Below are 16918 nucleotides of genomic sequence, written 5' to 3'. Positions count from 1 at the left end.
AATAGGTAGATTGATAGACAGACAGACAGATATATAGATAGATAGATAGATAGATAGATAGATAGATAGATAGATAGATAGATAGACAGATAACTAGTATAGCTAGATGTTAGATTAGAGGATAGAAAGAAAACTACAGCTTTTTTTTACAGCACGCCACATTTTTCCGTGGCAGCATTTTGCAGACATTTCGCGAAACAAATCGCTGATCTCGAATTGTGAAAACTGCAAATCTATGCCTGCCGAAAAAATTTGCTCATCGCTACTCCAGATAGATTCCTATTCTGTCTCATCCAAAAACTGACCCAAAAAATGTGAACCTGAGCATTCCTGCTGCTCATTCCCTACTTCTTTGTGTTGCTCATTCCCTACTTCTATGTGTTGCTCATTCCCTACTTCTATGTGTTGCTCATTCCCTACTTCTATGTGTTGCTCATTCCCTACTTCTATGTGCTGCTCATTCCCTACTTCTATGTGCTGCTCATTCCCTACTTCTATGTGTTGCTCATTCCCTACTTCTATGTGTTGCTCATTCCCTACTTCTATGTGCTGCTCATTCCCTACTTCTATGTGCTGCTCATTCCCTACTTCTTTGTGTTGCTCATTCCCTACTTCTATGTGTTGCTCATTCCCTACTTCTGTGTGCTGCTCATTCCCTACTTCTTTGTGTTGCTCATTCCCTACTTCTATGTGCTGCTCATTCCCTAATTCTATGTGTTGCTCATTCCCTACTTCTATGTGTTGCTCATTCCCTACTTCTATGTGCTGCTCATTCCCTAATTCTATGTGTTGCTCATTCCCTACTTCTATGTGCTGCTCATTCCCTAATTCTATGTGTTGCTCATTCCCTACTTCTATGTGTTGCTCATTCCCTACTTCTATGTGCTGCTCATTCCCTACTTCTATGTGCTGCTCATTCCCTACTTCTATATGTTGCTCATTCCCTACTTCTATGTGCTGCTCATTCCCTACTTCTATGTGCTGCTCATTCCCTACTTCTATGTGTTGCTCATTCCCTACTTCTATGTGTTGCTCATTCCCTACTTCTATGTGTTGCTCATTCCCTGCTTCTATGTGTTGCTCATTCCCTACTTCTATGTGTTGCTCATTCCCTACTTCTATGTGCTGCTCATTCCCTACTTCTATGTGTTGCTCATTCCCTACTTCTATGTGTTGCTCATTCCCTACTTCTATGTGTTGCTCATTCCCTAATTCTATGTGCTGCTCATTCCCTACTTCTATGTGTTGCTCATTCCCTACTTCTATGTGCTGCTCATTCCCTACTTCTATGTGTTGCTCATTCCCTACTTCTATGTGCTGCTCATTCCCTACTTCTATGTGCTGATCATTCCCTACTTCTATGAGCTGTTCATTCCCTACTTCTATGTACTGCTCAGTCCCTACTTCTATGTGCTGCTCATTCCCTACTTCTATGTGTTGCTCATTCCCTACTTCTATGTGCTGCTCATTCCCTACTTCTATCTGTTGCTCATTCCCTACTTCTATGTGTTGCTCATTCCCTACTTCTATGTGCTGCTCATTCCATACTTCTATGTGTTGCTCATTCCCTACTTCTATGTGTTGCTCATTCCCTACTTCCATGTTCTGCTCATTCCCTACTTCTATGTGTTGCTCATTCCCTACTTCTATGTGCTGCTCATTCCCTACTTCTATGTGTTGCTCATTCCCTACTTCTATGTGTTGCTCATTCCCTACTTCTATGTGTTGCTCATTCCCTACTTCTATGTGCTGCTCATTCCCTACTTCTATGTGTTGCTCATTCCCTACTTCTATGTGCTGCTCATTCCCTACTTCTATGTGTTGCTCATTCCCTACTTCTATGTGTTGCTCATTCCCTACTTCTATGTGTTGCTCATTCCCTAATTCTATGTGCTGCTCATTCCCTACTTCTATGTGTTGCTCATTCCCTACTTCCATGTTCTGCTCATTCCCTACTTCTATGTGTTGCTCATTCCCTACTTCTATGTGTTGCTCATTCCCTACTTCTATGTGTTGCTCATTCCCTACTTCTATGTGCTGATCATTCCCTACTTCTATGTGCTGATCATTCCCTACTTCTATGTGCTGCTCATTCCCTATTTTATGTGTTGCAGGAGGTGGAGGAGGAGGAGGAGACGTCCCTCTCCCAGTGACTGGCCGTGTAGGGGAGACTGTCACACTGACACCCCGTCTGACTCTCACACATCCCATTGATAGAGTCACATGGATATTTCATTTCAATGGGAAAATAATAATCCTGGCTGAATTCAGAGACCAGAATTTTATCAGAGTGAATAACAACTACTTCCCCAACCGGCTGGAAGGGTCTAACAGTGGCACCGCATTACTGATCAGGGAGCTGAGAATGGAGGATTCTGGGATCTTCACTGCACGATTTCTTGTTAATGGAGAACGAAGAGAGATTTCTTATATTCTCACCATCTTTGGTAAGTATATGTGTGTGTGCACAAGGGTAAATGTAAAGTTGGTTTGGCCAAACTGAACCATTATATTAGTTATATATTAGTAATATTATATCCAGAGCGATTGCTTACTAGAAAAAAAGATTGAAGCAAAAATGTTGAGCACTGTACATTGTGGATATATATTACTCATTGCCTTATGGCAAATATATATATATTGATATAATTACCCCTTATTGGGGGCAGAACAGCCCTATTGGGTTTATTTAATGGTTAAATGATTCCCTTTTCTCTGTAATAATAAAACAGTACCTGTACTTGATCCCAACTAAGATATAATTACCCCTTATTGGGGGCAGAACAGCCCTATTGGGTTTATTTAATGGTTAAATGATTCCCTTTTCTCTGTAATAATAAAACAGTACCTGTACTTGATCCCAACTAAGATATAATTACCCCTTATTGGGGGCAGAACAGCCCTATTGGGTTTATTTAATGGTTAAATGATTCCCTTTTCTCTGTAATAATAAAACAGTACCTGTACTTGATCCCAACTAAGATATAATTACCCCTTATTGGGGGCAGAACAGCCCTATTGGGTTTAATCGCTTACCTTGTATCCCAGGCTGGTGCCCCTGTACGGAGAGAACAGAACCAGCATAAGTTGATTCCTATCAGTATTGATTCCTGATAGGAATCAACTTATACACAATAATAAAAAATCTTCCAGCCACACCCCGTATGAATATAACTTTTATACCAAATATAATTCAGCAGCATATAGTATTAGAAACATCATTCAACGACTCTGGAACATTATTTTAGCGGACCCCCTTCTTAGGGGGTCTTGTGGTCCGAGGCCACAGGTCCACTTTAAAAAGTCTCAAACTCTGAATAATATACTAGCACCCTCAAGGGTCCGGGGCCGACATGAGCATAAAAAACATCTTAATCCATTCGGTCTCAGTGGTACGTACAGATGCGGCAAAAAACGTTGTGGAACATGCTCATTTGTTGCACCAAAAAAACTTAATATAGAGGGCATACCAAAAACTAAAGACTTTATTAATTGCCGCTCTATATATGTTGTATACTTATTAGTCTGTCCCTATAACAAGTTTTATGTTGGTAGGACTATTAGATCGGTAGGGACCAGAATTTCTGAACATGTACGGAACATCAGGGCTGGAAAAACTAATCATGGGGTCCCTAGACATTTTAAGCATGCGCATAATAGTGACCCAAAAGGTCTGATCTTCGTTGGCCTTAACAAATAACATCTAGTATTAGAGGGGGCGACCGTTTTATTAAACTTAGACAAAGAGAAACCTTCTGGATTTTTAAACTCAACACGTTGCATCCATTGGGGCTTAATGTAGATATAGATTTGGCTGCTTTCTGATCTTAGGCTTCCCTTATTAGTCTAGTTAAGGACTTAGTTTCACTGTTGGTTTTTAAGTTAGATAGATTATGATTAGTCTTAAATTGACCCATTTTAATTGATATGAGGACAAATCGAGCAATGTATACGGCATGATATTTTCTCTTTTTGTATTTTTATAATAAGTGATATATTTTTGATATTGCTGAGATGGTCTCGGGTCGCCGGCACCATAGGTTATCATTATAAATATTTGACTAACAAATCTTGATATACACGTATTTTGTAAAGATAGGCATATTGACACTTATTGTCCTCTTATATCTATGGGTATGCTTTATTTTATTATATCTTGCTGTTGGCGGGTAAAGATAGGCATTTATTGTCCTCTTATATTTATATGTATGTGTTATTTTATTTTATTATTCCGCTGATTTTAATCAATCCCCACTGTGTGAAATTACTATGTATGTTTCCGTAAAGTTTAAAAAAAAAAAAAAGTGGGAAGGGTATACTGTAAATAGCCAGGGGGGATTGATGGTGGGCTCATTTGCTCCTGAGGAAGCGTGCCGTGAGCACGCGAAACGCGTTGGGCTTTTTGTTGTGTCTGATATACTGCTTCACACTGTAAGTAGCCTGCATTGTGCAGGGGCTTTATTTTACATATTAAATGATTTTATACTATTTTCGATTCCTCTTCATTCCATATACTCTGAGGACTAAGGATGCACTGCAATCAATAGCCGAATTGACTTCTCTACATGCTCTTATTTTAATTAAATCTGGTGAGCATTTACTTTGGACACATCGTGTGGGTGTGATACACTGCATTGGGCTGATATATAAGCACTTTTGATTGTCCGATTCACTTAATATATTTGCACATTTTGCACCAAATTAGACCGCTAAAAATCTTTTAGCGTTTTAGTCACAAAGAAAGTTTTGTATGGATTGCACTAGTTTTGCTTTTCTCTAATTCCATGCGCTTCCATCAACACGATTACACACATCTGAGACCCATCTAAAAAGGGAGGGTTGTTCTTATGAGGAGGCAGCACACGATCACACAGTTTCTACAATACTGAAGATTTGGTTTCAAAGAACTCCACCAAGAAGCGCTGAGTATTTGGGGGACCACCCTATTAACTGTTACACTGTTCTTCCTGACTAACTGATTATGCATATCACCAGGGATCCATTCAGCTGGCTCCAGTGTCCTTACCATTTGTCAATGTTAATTAGAGTTTAGGTGTGACAGCACCTTTCCCAGACCAGTACCTTTGTTTTCCAAATTAGGAAACTCCTATTGTTTGGACTAGACAACCTGATGCTAAGCTAATTAGACTGTTTCCTCTACTAGAGTAAAAGGTTTCATTATTGATTAATAAAATATTGGAACCCACAATATATATCTATATTTTGCAAAAATCTTACAATGTTGTATTTTCTAAAGCCCTTTGCTTTTTAACGTGCTTGTTAATGACTGTGAGGTGAGCAGTAATACTGTCTTTATGCAAAGTACTTTATCCAATGGATGTTAAATCCAATTCTTTGTGCAAAATTAAGAGTTCCATGCAGGATACTGCCATTTTAGAGAGTGATTTGACTAAACTGGAAAACTGGTAAATAAGGTTCTTTGTTGATAAGTGCAAAGTTATATGCTTTGGTAGAAATAATATAAATGTGAGTTAAACAATATATGGTGGGGCAGATTTATCAAAATGTGAGCTTAGAACTTAATACATAAAAACTCACCCACATTCTATTCCTTCCTATGGGGATTTTTGGAAGTGTATTTATCAAATGGTGAGTTCTAACTTTCACCCATTGATAAATACGCTTATAAAAACCCCATATGAATGAATAGAATGTGGGTGAGTTTTTTTGTATTAAGCTCTGAACTCACATTATGATAAATCTGCCCCAGTGTGTTGGGGCATATTTAATTAAAGGAACAATAGCACAAAAAATGTAATGTTTTAATGTAATACAAATATTATGTACTATTGCCCTGTACTGGTAAAAGTTGTGTGTTTGTTTCAGAAACCCTACTATAGTTGATATAAACAAAGCTCCTGTGTACCCATGGGGGCAGCCATTTAAGCTGGGAAAAGGGAGAAAGCATATAGCAGATAAGCTCTGAAGAATACAATGGGGATAGTCACAGCTTATATGTTTTCTCTATGTAACCTTTGCCTTTTCTCCTTTTTTTCATTTAAAAACTTACCACCATGGCTACAAATCAGGTTTGTTTTTATAAAATAGGGTTTCTGAAGCAAACACACAACTTTAACCAGTGCAGGGCAACAGTACATAATATATTAATTACTTTGATACACTTTTTTGGTGTTACTGTTCCATTAAGAAGCATCTGGGGATTTTTGTGGATAAAAAGCTGTGCAACTAGGCAATTTCTTTCAGTGACTTCAAAAGCAAATAAAGTGCTGTCTTGCATAAAAAAGGGCATTAAAGCATAGAATTTTTATAGGTCCCTGTCCCACTTGGAGTATACAGTGCAGGTTTGGGCTCCAGCCCTTAAGAAGGATATGTGTGGGCTGTAGGGATGTAGCGAACCTCACAAAAAAAGTTCACGAACCCGTTCGCGAACTTCCGCCAAAAAGTGCGAACTTTTGCAAACTTTGCGAACCCCATAGACTTCAATGGGAAGGTGAACGTTAAAACCTAGAAAAGCCATTTCTGGCCAGAAAACTGATTTTAAAGTTGTTTAAAGGGTGCCACGACCTGGACAGTGGCATGCAGGAGGGGGATCAAGGGCAAAAATTTCTCTGAAAAATACGTTGTTGACACAGCATTGCGTTTTGTGCTGTAAAGGGCAGAAATCACACTACATTCCTAAACTTGTGTAATAAACTGCTTTAAAACGTCCGGCGTCTACATGCCAATCAAGTCGTGTAAAGGTTACAGCCGGTTCACACGCAAAGACAAAACGCCGCAGTAGTGGATACGGAATATATTATTGCTGGTGGAAAAACATCGCTCAGGTGATTTTATTGCAATGCAATGTCACTACTATGTGTAACGTGTTTGGTGCACTACTATGAATAACAGCAAACAGCACTGGACACGTTAAAGAACAGTAAGTTAAATAAAAAAAAAATTAATAAAAAAAAAGTGATCTCTGGTTGGTGCTGGGGGTGAACTACTAGGAGCAGCACACCAGTCCCCCACACAGCTAGACTAATAGCACTGGGCTCTATAAATTACAGTAGCAAAGTAAAAAAAACACAAATAAAAAAAAATGATGTGAATGTGTGGTTGGTGCTTAGTGCACTACTATGAGCAGCACACCTGTCTCCAACACACACAGACGGAGCTGCAGTACACAATGAAAAGAAGAGTAACAGTAATCAGAAAATAAAAGCAGTCCTTACAAGGACTATTGGGTTACAGCAGATGAGATCAGCAGGACAGCTGCCCACAGCAGCTACATACAGAGCAGTAGAAAGTAGTCAGCAAAGCTACCTAAACTGTCCCTCAAACCCCTGCACAGCTCTCTCCCTATGCTAACTCATCAAGCACACACAGGCAGAATGTAAAATGGCTGCTGGGCTTCGTTTTATATATGGAAGGGAGTGGTCCGGGGGTGGTCCAGGAGGGAGAGCTGCCTGATTGGCTGCCATGTATCTGCTGGCTCTGGGTGAGAGGTCAAAATTTGGCTCCAGCTAAGGCGAACCCAAAATTGCGAACTTCGCTAAAAGTTCGCGAACTTGCAAACTTGTGAACACCCGATTTTCGTGCGAATTAGTTCTCCGGTGAACAGTTCGCCTACATCTCTAGTGGGCTGCAGAGAGTACAGAGATGTGCAATAGTTAAAAGGGAAGAAGGATATAAACTATAAGGTTAGACTGTCAAGGTTGGGTTATTTCTCTGGAAAAAAAGACGCATTTGAGACAACATGATTACTCTGTACAAACCCATTAGAGGGGATTATAGGCAGAGACTGGGGGATCATTTGTCCATAGAAGATTTCAACACACTAGAGGTCATCCCTATAGACTAGAAGAAGAGCAGTGAGTTTGGGGAATGCCCAGATGGGGGATGTTGTGATGGCAGATTCTTTTAACGCCTTTAAAGAGCAATGAAAGGTTAATATAAATTAAAAGTAAGTACTTACTGCATATCTAAATTCCCAGATCCCTGCTTGCTTCTCTGAGATATGGTGCTGGCAGCCTACAGCAGTGTGAAGCCTACAGTGACATCACTGAAATCTCTCTCCCCTTCCTGTAGGTGCCAGCGGCAGCCTTCCTATTCTCTGAGCATGTGTGTAACTTGATCCTGTCTCCTGTTCTGAGCTACACATGCCCACCAGCCAATCAGAAGCGGATCTGGCAGGGGGGGAGGGGGGGGAATGAAACACATGTGCAGTATGAAGCAAGGAGGGAAAGGAAGGGAGAATACCTTTTTAGAGATGGCTGCCTGTTCTAGAAAATGTGAGTAAGTGTGACTGAGTAAATATTTGATTAGGTGAGCCAAAAGTGTGGCGTTTTTACTAAACAATAGGAGGACTATTGGGCAGTATGCTTTTTACATTTTGACTTGCATTGTCCTTAAGAGTGGCTTGGATGATTTCTTAATCACACACATAATATCCAAGGCTATTCTTTCATGTCCTGTACCCAGCAATTGACATACAAACGCAGACCAACACCTACTGACTAAACACAATTATCCTGACTAATGATGTTATTCTGACTCATGGTGAACCCATGGTGAACAGCACACCTTCAGACCCAACAAAACTTATGCTATACTGTATCACACAAATATAAACCCACCTATGTGATTTAATCTTCTTATTTATACCAAGGGGAATTTCAGACCACGCACCATTAAGAATCATCTTCTCACACACTCAGCCATTTTTCATTTATCCAAACAGGAAAATAGTCACACCCATACGAGTGGGCTACCCAAACTGGAAAAATATCCACACCCATACGAGTAGGCTACCCAAACTGGAAAAATATCCACACCCATATGAGTAGGCTACCCAAACTGGAAAAATATTCACACCCATAAGTGTAGGCTACCCAAACTGGAAAAATATCCACACCCATACGAGTAGGCTACCCAAACTGGAAAAATATCCACACCCATACGAGTAGGCTACCCAAACTGGAAAAATATCCACACCCAGATGAGTGAGCTACCCAAACTGGAAAAATATCCACACCCATACGAGTAGGTTACCCAAACTGGAAAAATATCCACACCCATACGAGTAGGTTACCCAAACTGGAAAAATGTCCACACCCATACGAGTGGGCTACCCAAACTGGAAAAATATCCACACCCATAAGAGTAGGCTACCCAAACTGGAAAAATATCCACATCCAGATGAGTGAGCTACCCAAACTGGAAAAATATCCACACCCATACGAGTAAGCTACCCAAACTGAAAAAATATCCACACCCATACGAGTGGGCTTCCCAAACTGGAAAAATATCCACACCCATACGAGTAGGCTACCCAAACTGGAAAAATATCCACACCCATACGAGTGGGCTTCCCAAACTGGAAAAATATCCACACCCATACGAGTAGGCTACCCAAACTGCAAAAATATCCACACCCATACGAGTGGGCTACCAAAACCGGAAAAATATCCACACCCATAAGAGTAGGCTACCCAAACTGGAAAAATATCCACACCCAGATGAGTGAGCTACCCAAACTGGAAAAATATCCACACCCATACAAGTAAGCTACCCAAACTAAAAAAATATCCACACCCATAAGAGTAGGCTACTTAAACTGGAAAAATATCCACATCCATACCAGTAGGCTACACAAACTGGAAAAATATTCACACCCATAAGAGTAGGCTACCCAAACTGGAAAAATATCCACACCCAGATGAGTGGGCTACCCAAACTGGAACAATATCCACACCCATAAGAGTAGGCTACCCAAACTGGAAAAATATCCACACCCATACGAGTGGGCTACCAAAACTGGAAAAATATCCACACCCATACGAGTAGTCTACCCAAACTGGAAAAATATCCACACCCAGATGAGAAGAGCTACCCAAACTGGAAAAATATCCACACCCAGATGAGTGAGCTACCCAAACTGGAAAAATATCCACACCCATACGAGTAAGCTACCCAAACTGGAAAAATATCCACACCCAGATGGGTGAGCTACCCAAACTGGAAAAATATCCACACCCATACGAGTAGGCTACCCAAACTGGAAAAATATCCACACCCATACGAGTAGGCTACCCAAACTGGAAAAATATCCACACCCATACGAGTGGGCTACCAAAACCGGAAAAATATCCACACCCATAAGAGTAGGCTACCCAAACTGGAAAAATATCCACACCCAGATGAGTGAGCTACCCAAACTGGAAAAATATCCACACCCATACAAGTAAGCTACCCAAACTGAAGAAATATCCACACCCATAAGAGTAGGCTACTTAAACTGGAAAAATATCCACATCCATACGAGTAGGCTACACAGACTGGAAAAATATTCACACCCATAAGAGTAGGCTACCCAAACTGGAAAAATATCCACACCCAGATGAGTGAGCTACCCAAACTGGAAAAATATCCACACCCATACGAGTAGGCTACCCAAACTGGAAAAATATCCACACCCATACGAGTGGGCTACCAAAACTGGAAAAATATCCACACCCATACGAGTAGTCTACCCAAACTGGAAAAATATCCACACCCAGATGAGAAGAGCTACCCAAACTGGAAAAATATCCACACCCAGATGAGTGAGCTACCCAAACTGGAAAAATATCCACACCCATACGAGTAGGCTACCCAAACTGGAAAAATATCCACACCCATACGAGTAGGCTACCCAAACTGGAAAAATATCCACACCCATACGAGTGGGCTACCAAAACCGGAAAAATATCCACACCCATAAAAGTAGGCTACCCAAACTGGAAAAATATCCACACCCAGATGAGTGAGCTACCCAAACTGGAAAAATATCCACACCCATACAAGTAAGCTACCCAAACTGAAGAAATATCCACACCCATAAGAGTAGGCTACCCAAACTGAAAAAATATCCACACCCATAAGAGTAGGCTACCCAAACTGAAAAAATATCCACACCCATAAGAGTAGGCTACCCAAACTGGAAAAATATCCACACCCATAAGAGTAGGCTACCCAAACTGGAACAATATCCACACCCATACGAGTGGGCTACCCAAACTGGAAAAATATCAACACCCAGACGAGTAGGCTACCCAAACTGGAATAATATTCACACCCAGACGAGTCGGCTACCCAAACTGGAAAAATATCCACACCCAGATGAGTGGTTTAGGTTAATATCCCTGTTTACCACTAATGTAACTTTTTTGCCAAAGTCCTGTCATTATTCTTTCCAAAAAGGACTTCACACAACTCCAGACCACTGTACCTAAATCTGACTCTGAATATCGTAATATCCTTTGATTCAGTTGAATGGCTGTACCTCTGGCAGGTCCTCTCTCATGTTATTTTACTTTGGCCCTAAATTTATTAGCATGGTGCAGCTGTTTTGTAAGTGGCACCAGCCACACTTTACATTTACTTTTTCTGTACTTTTAGTTTCTCCCTGCACAGGGGAACAGAACAGGGATGCTCCCTTTCCCCCCAATTATTTGCCCTGACAAATTAACCCTTTGCTCAGGCAGTTAAAATAAGCCCATTAATAAGTCGCTTCACAGTGTCTGACACCTTCAAAAAAGTAGCTGTATGCAATTGACACCCTAGTCTACCTAAAACAAAATCACCTTCAAATGGGCATATTTCATCTTCTGCGTATACTGCTCATACCTCTGTTTTACCTATATCTTTTGTGGAGATTACTAAAACTGAATACAATATCCAAGGTGATTCCTCATCAGTGGTTTGTAAGTGGCAGTTTAACCTCCCTCTTTCCCTCAGTAATCCCTCTTTCTTCATGGCTCAGTATGTGATTGCTTTCCCCACAACTTGCCTTCATTGCCATCTTGTAGTATTTCATTGTCATAAGTCATCTCATATTAATAATGTATTTCCCAAATAGTGGTATTATTTTACTAATAGTGTTACCATTCAGTCTATATTCAGCATTAGGATTCATGTGCCCTGTGTTTTTATTTTACATTTTGTTTTATAATGTTTAACCACTAATGTGTAAACCACTCTGCAGTCCTCCAATGATTCTTCAGTATACTATTCATACTACCTAGGATAATGTACTATATTTCCTTATAGTTTTCTGTACAAGTAGAATGAAAGTGAATGTGTTTCTCTACACAGATCCAGTTCCCACCCCAGATATAAAGATGGAGATGGAGCAGATTAGCCCTGACTGGTGCAATTTCACCCTTCATTGTTCTGCCCCAACAAACCCATCAGCGCTGTCCTACAGTTGGATGTACAGACACAAAGGCCGGTACCAGCCCTATCCCAATGGTACCACAATACGTGTGTCACTGCAGCCTGAATCCTGGGATGGGGAGTATCTGTGCTTGGTACAGAACCCGGCTGATCAGAAAAATGTCTCTATTGCCCCTCGGGAATTCTGCCCTCATACCAGGCTCACAAAAGCCACGACTGGTGGGTACAATTCAAGATCAGTTGGAGTCATATTTCTTGTTGATGAATATTTACTTTCATGCATTATGTCAGAGCCTTGTTGGCATCAGTGTGTAAAGTTGCTACCAGTGACTGGTAGCTCCCCATTTCAGGACAGGGGAGGGAGTAGGCCTTTCATTTTTTTTTTTTTATTATTATTTATTAGATTTGACAGATACAACAAGATACAACATCATTGAGAAACAAGCATATCCCAAACGGGATTAATAAGGTACATAAATAGATTAGCAAATTGAACAATTCAGAATACATTTACAGTTGACAATGCATGAAAAGGTAATAAAAGAAAAACATAGATTAGTATTATACAATTGAATAAGAATAATACTACATTAAGCATTTCTTATTGTTACAATTAGACAGGCTAGTAAGAGTTTGTAAGCATTCATGGAACTATGGTTAGTTAATTAATGAGTCTAGATGAGATCTATCCTTGGGAGAAAGGGTATTCATGAGGAATCTCCATTTAGTTTTTTGTGTTACTAAATTTGAAAGCCATGGCTTCATTTGTACAGAGAACTTGTAGCTCTGAAATTACCTTCACTATTAAAGGGGGGGTTAGGATCAATCCATTTCTTGAAAATAATCCTCTTTACTGCTGCCAAAATAAGGTTTAAGTAATTTATGGAGTAGGAAATGTTCCCGAATTTAGGTTGAAGAAGGTGAGATACTTGCATTGAATCTTCTGAAAAGTTTAATAAGGCGGATATGGAGTCAGATTGTATTTAAAGTCCAATGTAGAATTTAAATGATTCTCAATGACTTTCCAAAAACTATTAATATGAGGGCAATCCCAAAGTAGATGAATAATGTTTGGAAGCGGTGAAGTACATTTGGGACATTTATTAAGGAAATTTGTTTTTTTGGAGTCAAAGTTAAAACCTTTATAGGCTAGATGGATAAGTCTTTAGTTTTGCTCCCTCCAGATTTCTGTGTGAATGAGTTTGTCAAAACGCTTTATACAATTGGTTAAGATTTCTGGGGAAATTTTTTTGCAGTCAAATCTAGAGGATGAGCTTTAAGAATCGGGTTGCTCCATATCGAAGTTCATATACTCCTGATGTTATTATGAGATTGAGAAGCCATAAGATTACCAAGAGCAGTAATAAGTAGTGGATTATAGTCTGATATGGAGACTAAGTGGTTGTGATGATGAAACCAATGAGAGATTTGGAAATAATGTAATTTTTCTTTTTCTGAAATTTGGTATTTACTGCTGAATTCTGACCAATCCATAATTTTATCAGAAGATGGTGAAATAATGTCTTTTATATATTGTATTCCTTTTTGTTTCCAGGTAGTAGACATAGGAGGCTGAAATGAGTTGGGTAGTGTCGAGATCTTCGCTAGGGGAAAGTATGGAGTAGAGATATTGACAATTAGAAGTAAATCATCTGCAAAAGCAGTTAATTGAACTCTTATTTTATTTATTGATAATCTGGGTAATGAATCAGCATATTTTAGTGTTCTAATTAATAGTTCCAAGGATAGGTTAAATAAAAGCGGTGATAAAGGACAGCCTTTTCTAGTTCCTCTTTTCAAGTAGATTAGTTTTGAGATTTCTCCTGCTGCCAATATCTGAGTAGTTGGGACTGAATATAATAATTGAATGAAATCAATGAATGGACCACGGACACCAAAAGCTTCTAGAGTGTCTAACAGATGGTCCCAGCAAATGTTGTTGAAAGCTTTCTCTGTGTCTATTCCCACCAAAGAGATTGGGATTAGTTTTTGCTGAGTATATGACTTTAATTAAGGTTCTCAAATTTTTGGTTCCTGATCTCCCCTTGACAAAACCACATTGTTCTGGGAAGATGAGTTTTGGGAGAATTATAGATAAACAATTTTCAATAATTTTTTACAATATCTTCACATCCTGGTTGATTAGTGCAATGGGTCTGTACGAGGATGTAATGGTTGGATCTTTTCCTTGTTTGAGCAGTACTGAAGTGTATGAATTGAGGCTGGAGGGTAAAGATTGTTTTTGATTAATGATAAAATTATACAATTCTGTAAGAAAAGGTGGAATTTCATTAATTAGGCACTTATAGAAAGGACCAGATAAACCATCAGGACCTCCAGCTTTGTATTTCTTCAGGGATGAAATCGTGAATCTTACTTCTTCTTCAGTAATAGGAGAATTAAAATTTTCCAAATCTGATTGGGATATCTTGGGAAAAGTTATGTTGTTAAAGAATGGTTTTCTCAACTTGCTATTAGAGTTGGTAGAAGAGTATAAGGTCTCATAATATTTCCGAAAGGTCTCAGCAATCTCCAGTGGGTTATGGGTGATTTTATCATCGATGGACTTGATAGGGCCTTTCATTTTGAAAGCACACATCTTACACAAGGGTGTGATAAAGCAAGGAAGACTTTTACTTGGCAACTTCAAGACAGGGGATGGCAAGTACAGTAGAGTGATATCACACAACTGATCTGACTGGTATATATTCAGTTACACACAACACTATTCAATTTACTCTCACAGCATTTAATCTCTCTTATACTCAGAAGCCCCCTGTCTTGTGGATGAACACTAGCAGAGTGCCATTGGCCATTTAAGGGGTCCTTCTCCTTTACTGTTCCCTTCCAGCTGTCTCTCTACAGCTCATAGGACCTCAAGGAGCTTCGATCCCTAACTGGCGCACAATTGCCTGGGGTCCTAACACCGATCTCTGCTTCCTTGTCAGGGCTATAGACTTCTATGGCTAGCTAAACAGCTACCTTGTCACCCCTGGGGTGATTCTGGTACCCTAATCGCTGCCAAGTGCAGCACCCTTTTCATTGACGGGCCCAGTTGCCTGTACTGCCATCAGATGTTCTTGGTGCCACCTGCTGGCCAAACTAGTTATAGCCTTAATTATTTACACACATCTTTATTTTACCTCCTTACAAGTGGGCATCTATGTAAAATTGTTGCCAAGGTCTCGGTCATTTCGCAGTCCCTTTTCTTCCTGTACTTATATCCCTTCAAGTCCAAAAAGCATTACCTTAAATAAGATCCAACTGGCATAGGCTCCAGGGAAGGCAAGCAGAGAAAACATATAGTGTAATACATTTTTAAATGGACACCACCATTTATTGTGTTCCACCTGGGATCTATGCAGACACCGCAGGATGTGTGGATAAAGATCATCATTGTACCAAAGGTTTAAAAGCCAAATAATCTTACCATCCACTGCTTATGGATGGGTACTTACAAACATTACATTTCACAGCTTGCATGTAAAAAATCTTTTGTAGTGAAGCTCTCTGTCAGGTACAAACTGTAGGACATATTCAGCTGCAATAGTGTAAAATATATAATAATAAAAATCTGGTTAAAAAATGCACTCACCTGGTGTTCATGGTTAAATTGGCTTCCCCTTATGTGTAGCACTGCAGGGTCTCCTGGTTTATTAACAAGTGCTTGTCTTGAATGGAGCAGTTAATAAATCAGGGTCGGACTGGGGGGTGAAGGGCCCACTGGGGCTCCCACCCCAGGGGCCCTGCAGGTGCCCGTGCCCATAGCCCCCCCCGAGGGACCCCCCTAACCCCCCTTGCAGGGCCCCCCCACCCAACGTCCTCCCCCTGAGTGCGTAAAATTAACACGTCAGGGCAGGAGTGGTCGGGCAGGGGGAGGGCCGCAAGGGTCGGGTCTGGGCCACCAGGTCCCACTAGAGCCGGGGCCCCACCGGCATTTTTCCCGGTGTCCCGGCGGCCCAGTCCGACCCTGTGGTCCATTTATTTTAGATTATAGTAAATGACTGCAATGTCTCTGTGTGTGTATTTCAGATAAAAGCTGTGGGATGAAGCTGTACATGTACCTGCCCATACTCACTGCTCTCTCCGTGTCAGTAGCAGCTCTCATCATTGTGACAAGAACTAAAGGGGAAGAACAAAACTAACAGAGATTCATTGTATTCCTGCAACTGAAGGAGGAGGAACTGAAAATCTTCTACACCTCCTGTTTGTTTCTTGTGCACAGACAATGAAGAGCAGAGACTGTGGCGTGGTGGTTAGTATTGCTGTTGTGTAGGGGCAAAATTGAGTCAGTGAGAACAAGGTTTCTCGGGGCCTGCTATGTGGGAGCAACTGCCTATTCCAAAGGGAGAGGTACTTTGGGGCAGGGAGTGCTACCTGGGGAAACCAAATTAGCTCTGGGGAAGGACCTTTGCCAAAGCAGGCTTTATTACTATTTTCATTTTACAGTTATTGTATTTTCAAACAGTTATATAAAGTTTGATATTGCTGCAAAACTGTGTGTGATTATTTCCTAGTGGAAATCCCCCTGAGGTGTGTTCCTCAGTGTCCACTAGGTGGCGGCACTGCACTGTAAACCCCAGTTCTCCAGTATCTTCTTATGCACAGGGAACTCAGTCTTCTGAATTAAGCAATTAAATACGGCCCAGAGAAGTGAGTGTAACACAATTACTGCAGAGTATGCCAAGAAAGGGTTACAAAAACAATTTATTAACAGGTAAAATAAACTCAAAATACA

General features: G+C 40.4%; 1 protein-coding gene across 1 annotated transcript in view; it reads left to right on the top strand.

The window, feature by feature from the left end:
- The window catches only part of LOC101732346 (CD48 antigen), a 28827-nt gene extending 12161 nt beyond the window's left edge, over positions 1-16666 (top strand). Inside the window, exons 2-4 of the mRNA XM_004919320.4 lie at positions 2115-2447; positions 12100-12399; positions 16213-16666. Coding sequence (XP_004919377.2) covers positions 2115-2447; positions 12100-12399; positions 16213-16325 — 746 coding nt within the window. The 3' untranslated portion in view covers positions 16326-16666. The remainder of the gene's footprint in view (positions 1-2114; positions 2448-12099; positions 12400-16212) is intronic.
- The last annotated feature ends 252 nt before the right edge of the window (positions 16667-16918 follow it).

Source organism: Xenopus tropicalis, chromosome 8 (assembly GCF_000004195.4).
Source record: "Xenopus tropicalis strain Nigerian chromosome 8, UCB_Xtro_10.0, whole genome shotgun sequence".
NCBI lineage: Eukaryota > Metazoa > Chordata > Amphibia > Anura > Pipidae > Xenopus > Xenopus tropicalis.
This window is presented reverse-complemented; position numbering and strand designations above follow the sequence as displayed.